At 37.5% G+C, this 10,299-nt stretch overlaps 2 protein-coding genes across 2 annotated transcripts in view; one reads left to right on the top strand and one right to left on the bottom strand.

The window, feature by feature from the left end:
• Positions 1–10,299, top strand: part of CATSPERB (catsper channel auxiliary subunit beta) — a 159,021-nt gene that overhangs the window by 27,461 nt on the left and 121,261 nt on the right. Inside the window, exons 4-5 of the mRNA XM_027774693.1 lie at positions 3,307–3,447; positions 6,874–6,934. Of these exons, the coding sequence (XP_027630494.1) occupies positions 3,307–3,447; positions 6,874–6,934 (202 nt within the window). The remainder of the gene's footprint in view (positions 1–3,306; positions 3,448–6,873; positions 6,935–10,299) is intronic.
• LOC102476512 (peptidyl-prolyl cis-trans isomerase FKBP3) lies at positions 4,991–5,997 on the bottom strand. The gene is made up of 2 exons (XM_006155815.1): positions 5,964–5,997; positions 4,991–5,712 (listed from the first exon to the last, which is right to left on the bottom strand). The coding sequence occupies exons 1-2, from the start codon at positions 5,995–5,997 to the stop codon at positions 4,991–4,993; spliced, it is 756 nt and encodes a 251-aa protein (XP_006155877.1).

The following is a 10,299-nucleotide window of genomic DNA, read 5'->3' as shown; positions in this document are numbered from 1 at the left end:
GCAGGACGTTAATGAGAAACAGATATGGCTTATTAACTGTTGATGACATGTATAGTATTCTCAACTGGATTGGTCTGAGAAGTATTTCATGATGGGTAAAGTCTTTTTACAAGTAAAATGAGAAATAGTGATTGACTGTTTTATAAAATAACTAGAATAATAATAATAATGATTGGGAAAAACATAGAAAAGATATCGAATGATGAAGTGGGGAGATTAGTATCTCTGTATTGACTGACATGCATGGCATTCCCTTTTGAAAAAGCAATATAGTACACTGTAAAGTTATATGTAATCCAATGTAATATAAAGAAGATTATGAGGATAATAAAAATCAAAAATCAAAAAGATAGCCATTCAGCAAATGCTAGCAAAATATAAGTTAGTAAAAATAAAATAAAATAAAATAAAATGCACAGATTGCCTACAAATCTATTATAAATAAGATGCAAAGAAAGCACTCCACAAGGAAAAATGCACTTTTACATTTATCTTTAAGTCTGGTAACTTAGACCCCAGCTGCTGCTGCTGCTGCTGCTTCTTTTTTGAAAGGGTCTCACTAGTTCATGACCTTGCCTCATCTTCCAGAATAGCTGAGACTGCAGGCACATGCCACCGTGCCTGACTCAGACGGCCCGGGTGGTCTCAGCTTGTTGAGTCACAGCCTCTGCCAGCACACACTCTGTGGCTGAGCCCTGAGTTCCTTCTTTATATGCCAACTATATATTTAAGATTTGTATTTACGACTGTGATGAAGCACATGCCCACTGAGTTCAAAATGCCTTTCTGATTTGAGATGATCTTCAATGGAGAAAGAATGGGCTCTGAAGAAAGACTGGTTTTCAGGGCCAGCAGGTGGTATGGTGGTTAAGGTGCTGGACACTCCCACATGGCCGACCACGGTTCAAGTCCCGGACCCGGTGGCTTGCTTTCTCACTTTCCCTCTCTCTCTCTCTCTGTGTCTCTCTCTGGTCAAATTAAAAAATAAATGAGTGGATAAATAAATAAATAATTTTAAAAAAAAAGACTGGTTTTCAGAGCTGTGGTCAAATCTTGGTCTTGTTCTTTGTGGTCCATGTGCCATGGGGCAGATTAACTTCTCTGACCCTTAGTTATTTCCTCTTAAGAAGGGAATTATAACCAACGTTTTGGGTACTTATGGTATAGTAATTATAGTAGTGGTATTATTAGAAATAACAATTAACAAAGTGTTTATGTATGTCAGGAATTTTTCAATGTTTTCTCTTATGACGTTTAATTTTCTGTGAGATTAGAACTATTATCTTTTACCTTTATAATTGTTAAAAACTAGACTCTCCTCTCAAACTCCTGTATTCTACACTTATTGGGACCAGCGGATGGTGTTGCTGGACTCTCACGTGGTCAACTGGTTTGAGTCCCAGATCCGGCAACTTAAAACTCACGTCAGGCGCTTATGCGTGCGTGCGCCAAATCCTGAAAGGAGAATGGAGGAGAAGGGGTTGTGCCATGGTCATCTTCCATAGGGAGTGGTTTCTCACTTTCTATCTCTGTCTCTCTCTGCCTCTCAGCCGAGTACATGCACCCTATAGCAAAAATCTCTCTTAAAAACAAAAATGTATTCTATATTTATTTTATTTGCTCTATCTTTCCTCCCATTCATCTACACAGCTATCTCCCTGCCAATCCTCACTAGAACGTAAATTTTACAAAGACAGATTTGCGGGAACCAGCAGTTAGCGTAATGGCTATGTCGCTGGACTCCCACGTAGTCGACCGCGGTTTGTGTCCCAGACCCAGTGGCTTAAAACCCACGCTGAGCGCATGTGCGTGCGTCCCCAAGATCCCGAGAGGAGAATGGAGGAGAAGGGATTGCGGCATGACCATCCCCCCTGGGGGGTGATTTTCGCTTTCTATCACTCTGTCTCCCTCCTTCTGGTGAGCGCACACACCCTATAGCGAAAACCTCTCAAAAACAAAAAAAAAGAATAAATGTAACTAAAATAATTTTGTTTCTACTGCAGATGCACCTATCACATTGCACTCCAGTTCTGTCTCAGATGCTGCATAAGCCCCATCCCCCCTGGGGGTTGATTTCTGGCTTTCTGTCTATGTCTTTCTCTGTCTGTCTGGCGAGTGCACGCACCCTATAGTGAAAACCTCTCCAAAAAAAAAAAGACAGATTTGCGTCTGTTTATAGCTCCTGTATTCCTAGCACCTCTAACACTAGCTGACACATGAAATAATGGCTCAGTAGATATTTTTGGAATGAATGTGTTTTTAGACAGGGAAACTGAAACTCAGGGAACTTGTCCAAAGTGATCCTAATTATTAGGAGAATTAATCAAGATAAAGCTCCTAGCATCTGTCTCATGTCCATTTTTAGTGAAATCCACCATTTTTGCTACATTTTCACATACCTTCTTAAAGCCAGGAAATATCCAATAAACATATAGTAAGATGAGCTTTGCTTTATGCATTTGCTTCCTTTTTATTTATATACAAAATAGCAAATTCAATAAAATCAGAATTTCTGCATGTGATAGCATGTGACTTTGATTCTATATTTATTTATTTATTTATTAGGAGAGGTTTTTGCTATAGGGCATGTGCACTCGCCAGAAAGACAGAGAAAGACAGAGAAATAGAAAGCTAGAAATCACCCCCCCCCGGGGGGGGGTGGCCACACCGCAATCCCTTCTCCTCCATTTTCCTCTCGGGATCCTGGGCACACACACACACGCACCCAGTGTGAGTTTAAGGCACTGGGTCCGGGACTCGAACCACAGTCAACTACATGGGAGTCCAGCGCCATAGCCATTATGCCAACTGCTTGTCCCGATTCTATGTTTATTAAATGTAATAATCTCATTACCATTTGTGTGTCAGAGAATTCTGTGGATGAAATCATCATAGGTTACTGAGTTCTGAAAGTGTGCTTTTAAAATTTTTAAAATAATTATTTAACTTTATTTTTTATTTATATATTTAACTTGACCAGAAAAGGACAGAATGAGAGAGAGAGAGAGAAAGAGAAAGAGGGAGGGAGGGGGGAGAGAGAAAGGGAGAAAGTGAAAAAGCAAGCTGCCAAGTGCAGGACTCAAACTGCAGTGGCTCATGTAGGAGTCCAGCGCCCTTAACCACCACGCCACCTGCTGGCCCCTGAAAGTGTACTTTGAAAAATGGATATTCTAGCTATAGAGGGGAATTACTAAAGATAGTGATGTTTAGCAGCATCTACTTTTCACAGATTTCTTCTCACTTTTAAATGAATGTAATATGCTCCTCTCCATTAAATTGACATTTTTTTCTCTTTTTTTTCTAAAGAAAGTCCGGTGTTTTTTCCAAACTGAAAATGAACTCACTTCAAAAGGAATGCGAAGTCTATTCACATCAGGAGGACTTGCTCCCAGCTTGGGAATCACAAATAGTACATATAATGGCATCTTCCCATTTAATTTAACTTTGGTAATTATCTTTTCCTTTTATTCTGTAATTAACAAGATACCTACTCTTTCTCATAGGATGTGTTTTTTAAAATTGGGTAGTCCAGAAATATCACATCTATATATTTTTTGCAGAGGTTTTTTTGTTTGTTTGTTTTGTTTTTGCTATAGGGCGCGTGTGCTTGCAAGATAGACAGAGAGAGACAGAGAGACAGAAAGCGAGAAATCACTCCTCAGGGGGGATGGCCATGCTGCAATCCCTTCTCCTCCATTCTCCTCTCGGGATCTTGGGCACACACGCACACTCGCCCGGTGTGAGTTTTAAGCCACCGAGTCTGGGACGTGAACCGCGGTTGACTACATGGGAGTCCAGCGACATAGCCATTACGCTAACTGCTGGTTACATCTATATATTTTTTAAACTCAATAATTTGGAAATACAGTGTTATATGTTCTGTTTTAAACAGTCTTATATTTTTAAACAAAAATTTAAAACTTATTTATTATTTACCTCCATAAATAGTATAAATATTTGCTATTTTTATTGCTCTTCACTTTTCTCTAAATACACCATTTGCCATCTGGCATCATTTTCCTTCAGCTTGAAGAACTTCTTTTAGCATTTCTTAGAGTGCAGATCTGCTGGCAATGAATTTTTGTCGCCCCCCATTCCCCGCCCAAAATGTCTTTATTTCACTTTAATATATTTGGTGACAACTTTATTAAGACATAATTACATACTATATCATTTACCTATTTAAAGTGTACAATTCATTGGTTTTTATTATATTCATAGTGTATGACCATTACCACTGTCTAATTCCAGGACATTTTCATAATCCCAAAGGACAGTCCATACTCATTAGTAGTAATTCCTCTTTTCCCCCTTACTCCCTAGCTCTGGGTAACTACTTACCTGCATTCTGTCTCAGTAGTTGCTTATTCTGAACATTTAATGTAAATAAAATACTATAAGTAGAGTTTGTGATGGGCTTCTTTCAGTTAACTATCTGTTAAAGGTTCTCCATGTTGTGGTATATATCAATATTTCATTCCTTTTTATGGCCAAATAATATTTCATTATATGCCATATTTTGTTTATCCGTCAGTTGATGAACACTTGGGTTATTTCTGCTATTTGGCCATTTTGAACAATGCTGCTATAAACATTTGTGTCCAAGTTTATATATGGAAATGTGTGATCATTTCTCTCGGGTATGTAGCTAGGAATGGAATCTCTGAGTTATAGGGTATCTCTCTGTTTAACTTTTTTTTTTCCAGACAATAGATAAATTTTTACTGAGTCTTTAAGTTTACAATATGAGGTAAAAGGAAAAACAGATCTCAACCAATATTTTACATAGCTGTAGTAAAATATTTTAGACTTTAGTGATTTATAAGGGATTACACTTTTCAAAAGTTGAGATAAGTTATAAACAGATTCTAACTTTGAATTTTCCAGTTGAATCTTCCCTTACAATAGTAACAAGCTCTATTTGTTACGTAAGTTTCTTCAAGGCCAAGTTTTATTGTTGTTGATGCCTTTAGATCTAAAGAACTGTATTTCAATCAATATCCACTAATTCCACTTTAAAGAAAAGTTTTGCCTTTGGTGGAATTTTGGCATCAGGCTGTCCTTTCTTTCCATAAGCCCATTCTGGTTCAATCTCCAGTCGAGGCTTTTCTCCTTTACTCATAGTCAAAAGTGCTTCAACCCATCCCCTGATAACTTTGCCTACTCCAGCCTTAAAACTTAAAGGCTTGGCACTTTTTTTCTTCTTTGAACTTGTTTGAATATTAGTATCAAAAACCGTCCCGTCTTGTGGTGTTCCTGTACACCCGCAGTGAACGACATCTCCCTTTTTGGGAAAGTTGGTTTTATCTCCTTCTTTAAGAATAGATTTTGTGTATTTTCGTGGACCTTCACCCTGAGTCTCTTCAGATTTGGTTTCTTTGGGTTTGTCTTCATTAAGCTTCACATTTTTCACTTGTTCAGATACTTTACTTACACTTTCGGTACCCTTGAAACGCTTGCTTTCAAAAAGATGGTTATATGCTGTAACCAAATGGTCCTTGTTAGCTGTCTTGGCGACATTTTGAATGTTTCCTAGTAATTTATGTTCTGCGAGAAATGAATCTGAACCGTGTTCCTGCAGAAACTTGATAATGTCCTTCTTGGGCAACTGCTCGCTGCGCAGTTGCTCCACGGTCCACGCCCGCTGCGGAGCACCGGCCGCCGTCTTCCCCCGCTGCCGCTGCTTTACCTCTATGTTTAACTTTTTGACCGCTTTTCAAAGTGGTCATATTGTCTTACATTTGCACCGATATTATTAGGGTTCAAATTTCCCCGTATCCTCACCAACACTTGATATTATCTATCTTTTTTTTGGTTATAGTTGTCCTAGTATATATGACGTGCTATCTTATTATGGTTTTGACTTGTATTTCCTTAATGACTAATGATACTAAGTATTTTTTTGTGTGCTTATTGGTCACTTGAATATCTTATTTGAGGAAGTATCTGTTCAGATTCTTTACCTATTTTATAATTGGGTTGTCCTTTTACTATCATTATTTTACGTTTTTTTATTTCCATGAGAGTGAGAGACTGGGGTGAGAGGACATCCTCCACAGGGTCTTCTCACACCACGATCTCCCTTCCTCAGTCCTCCAGCCAGTCAGGATCATAGGCATGTGCATGCCTGATGTGTTTCAGGTCAACTTGGGATCCAAACCCATGCTTAGCCATGTGGCTTCCAGCACTACAGAGCACCATGCTACTACCTGTTCCATGATAATCAGGCCTGTCTTTTTGTCACTGAGTTGTAAAAGTTCTTTAAATATTCTAGATATAAGTTCATTATCAGACATATGATTTGCAAGTTTTTTCCTGTCCCCTTTTCTGCCTCTTTATTTTTTTTTTCTGAGAGGTTTTCGCTATAGGGCGCGTGCGCTTGCCAGACAGACAGAGAGAGACATAGAGACAGAAAGCAAGAAATCACCCCCCAGGGGGGATGGTCATACCGCAATCCCTTCTCCTCCATTCTCCTCTCAGGATCTTGGGCACGCACGCACGCACACACACCCAGCGTGAGTTTTAAGCCACTGGGTCCGGGACACGAACTGCGGTCGGCTACGTGGGAGTCCAGCGACATAGCCATTACGCTAACTGCTGGTTCCCCCCTTTTCTGCCTCTTTTCATGCTGAGACTCCAATTATACATTTTTGAAACATGCGATATTGTCTCATAGATCTCTAAAGCTGTCCAGTTTTTAAGAAATCATTTTTCCCTTTTTATATTGTATGATTTTAATTGCTGTTTCTCTAAGTTCATTGGATAAAGGGTAAATGCTTGGATATATTTGTTTAATTTTTTAAAAAATATAAGATAGACTATGCCAAAATAAAGTGTTATTATTAACATTATTTTCTGATGTCTTTATTCAAGTTCAGTAATAAGATTGTCTGGATGATTGAAATTCCTAGAGAAAACATCACACAAAACACAGGTAAGAGTGATCTGAACTAATTATAGTCATCTTAGTAGGTATGATGCACTGGTTTATTATGGTTTTGATTTGTATTTCCTTAATGATTAATGATATTGAGTATCATGAGTCTGGGTTGACAAATTTAGCAATAAAATATTTTATATTAAAAATGGTTTACTGTTACATGAAAGTGTTCCATATAGTATTTGGGATATACTTAAAATTTTTCGTGGTTCTGAAATTCAAATTGAACTGGGATTTCTGTACTTTATCTTGGTGATCTTATTGTAGGTAGATTGCTCTGACATATATAACATTCATATTATCCTTTATTTAAAGTGGTATTTTTCTAGAACTTGGAATTATAGTATTGAGAAGTTTGCACACTAATTAATTTTACTGAAACAGAATCATTAATCTTATACCATTATAGATAATACGTATGTATTATTTTATTATGGAATTTTCTATTAAGTGTTATGTGGCAGTGTTGCATTATATGCTACCAAGAGGAGGAGAGTTGAACTCTGTGAGTTGTGAATATTGAGCTAGTGGACTGAGCCTAGTAGACCTGAAGGCATGAAATATATACCCACAGGTTGAAAATAGTGAAAGATTTGTTTGTACAAGAAATAAAAGCCAATTTGATTCACTTAAGGAAAAAAAGAAATTTATTTTAGCTTTGGATCCCAGAGACAAAATACAGCTTATAGGAAGCAAATAGAAAACAATAACAAACAAACAAACAAAACAATGGAAAAACATCAACAACCCAGGGAATACTTTTACCCTGTCTCTCTTATCTATATTTTCTGTATATCCATATTCATTTTTCTTGCTTCATAAACTGGCTTTCTAAAACTGTCTGACTACACTTGAATTTTTATACATTTTTCCCAGGGGCCATCCCAATTCTAAATTCCCATGAGAATGTACCTAGTTGGTGTACTGTTAATCGAGCATCCACTTGTGTGCTGATTAAAATGGCAGACAGTGGGGCCAGCAGGTGGTGTGATAGTTGAGGTTCTGGACTCCTTCATGGTCGATCATGGTTCAAGTCCTAGACCTGGAGGTTTGCTTTCTCACTCTCCCTTTCTCTCTATCTGTCTCTCTCTGGTCAAAATTGAAGGATAATGATAACAAAATATTTTTTTAAATGGCAGACTGAGAGACTGGGAGACTGGGATGGGGGGGCATGTAGGTCAAGGCCTCTAGGTATGGGAGTATGTAGAAACATGATGAATTTTTATGTATTAACCTCGTATCCTGCCACCTGATGAAATTCACTTTATTGGTTCTAATAACCTTTTATGTATTCTTTGGATTTTCTACATGGATAACAATCCACCTCGGAATAGAGATCATTTTACTTCTTCCTTTTTTTTTTTTTTTGGAGAGGTTTTCGCTATAGGGCGCGTCAACTCGCCAGACAGACAGAAAGAGACATAGAGACAGAGCAATCCCTTCTCCTCCATTCTCCTCTCAGGATCTTGGGCACGCACGCACGCACACACACCCAGCGTGAGTTTTAAGCCACTGGGTCCGGGACACGAACTGCGGTCGGCTACGTGGGAGTCCAGCGACATAGCCATTACGCTAACTGCTGGTTCCCCCCTTTTCTGCCTCTTTTCATGCTGAGACTCCAATTATACATTTTTGAAACATGCGATATTGTCTCATAGATCTCTAAAGCTGTCCAGTTTTTAAGAAATCATTTTTCCCTTTTTATATTGTATGATTTTAATTGCTGTTTCTCTAAGTTCATTGGATAAAGGGTAAATGCTTGGATATATTTGTTTAATTTTTTAAAAAATATAAGATAGACTATGCCAAAATAAAGTGTTATTATTAACATTATTTTCTGATGTCTTTATTCAAGTTCAGTAATAAGATTGTCTGGATGATTGAAATTCCTAGAGAAAACATCACACAAAACACAGGTAAGAGTGATCTGAACTAATTATAGTCATCTTAGTAGGTATGATGCACTGGTTTATTATGGTTTTGATTTGTATTTCCTTAATGATTAATGATATTGAGTATCATGAGTCTGGGTTGACAAATTTAGCAATAAAATATTTTATATTAAAAATGGTTTACTGTTACATGAAAGTGTTCCATATAGTATTTGGGATATACTTAAAATTTTTCGTGGTTCTGAAATTCAAATTGAACTGGGATTTCTGTACTTTATCTTGGTGATCTTATTGTAGGTAGATTGCTCTGACATATATAACATTCATATTATCCTTTATTTAAAGTGGTATTTTTCTAGAACTTGGAATTATAGTATTGAGAAGTTTGCACACTAATTAATTTTACTGAAACAGAATCATTAATCTTATACCATTATAGATAATACGTATGTATTATTTTATTATGGAATTTTCTATTAAGTGTTATGTGGCAGTGTTGCATTATATGCTACCAAGAGGAGGAGAGTTGAACTCTGTGAGTTGTGAATATTGAGCTAGTGGACTGAGCCTAGTAGACCTGAAGGCATGAAATATATACCCACAGGTTGAAAATAGTGAAAGATTTGTTTGTACAAGAAATAAAAGCCAATTTGATTCACTTAAGGAAAAAAAGAAATTTATTTTAGCTTTGGATCCCAGAGACAAAATACAGCTTATAGGAAGCAAATAGAAAACAATAACAAACAAACAAACAAAACAATGGAAAAACATCAACAACCCAGGGAATACTTTTACCCTGTCTCTCTTATCTATATTTTCTGTATATCCATATTCATTTTTCTTGCTTCATAAACTGGCTTTCTAAAACTGTCTGACTACACTTGAATTTTTATACATTTTTCCCAGGGGCCATCCCAATTCTAAATTCCCATGAGAATGTACCTAGTTGGTGTACTGTTAATCGAGCATCCACTTGTGTGCTGATTAAAATGGCAGACAGTGGGGCCAGCAGGTGGTGTGATAGTTGAGGTTCTGGACTCCTTCATGGTCGATCATGGTTCAAGTCCTAGACCTGGAGGTTTGCTTTCTCACTCTCCCTTTCTCTCTATCTGTCTCTCTCTGGTCAAAATTGAAGGATAATGATAACAAAATATTTTTTTAAATGGCAGACTGAGAGACTGGGAGACTGGGATGGGGGGGCATGTAGGTCAAGGCCTCTAGGTATGGGAGTATGTAGAAACATGATGAATTTTTATGTATTAACCTCGTATCCTGCCACCTGATGAAATTCACTTTATTGGTTCTAATAACCTTTTATGTATTCTTTGGATTTTCTACATGGATAACAATCCACCTCGGAATAGAGATCATTTTACTTCTTCCTTTTTTTTTTTTTTTTGGAGAGGTTTTCGCTATAGGGCGCGTGCACTCGCCAGACAGACAGAAAGAGACATAGAGACAGAAAGC

The sequence above is a fragment of the Tupaia chinensis genome, unplaced genomic scaffold, assembly GCF_000334495.1.
Source record: "Tupaia chinensis unplaced genomic scaffold, TupChi_1.0 Scaffold000469_1, whole genome shotgun sequence".
Taxonomy (NCBI): Eukaryota; Metazoa; Chordata; class Mammalia; order Scandentia; family Tupaiidae; genus Tupaia; species Tupaia belangeri.
The sequence above is the reverse complement of the archived record's forward strand: the minus strand, read 5'-3'. Positions and strand labels throughout refer to the sequence as shown.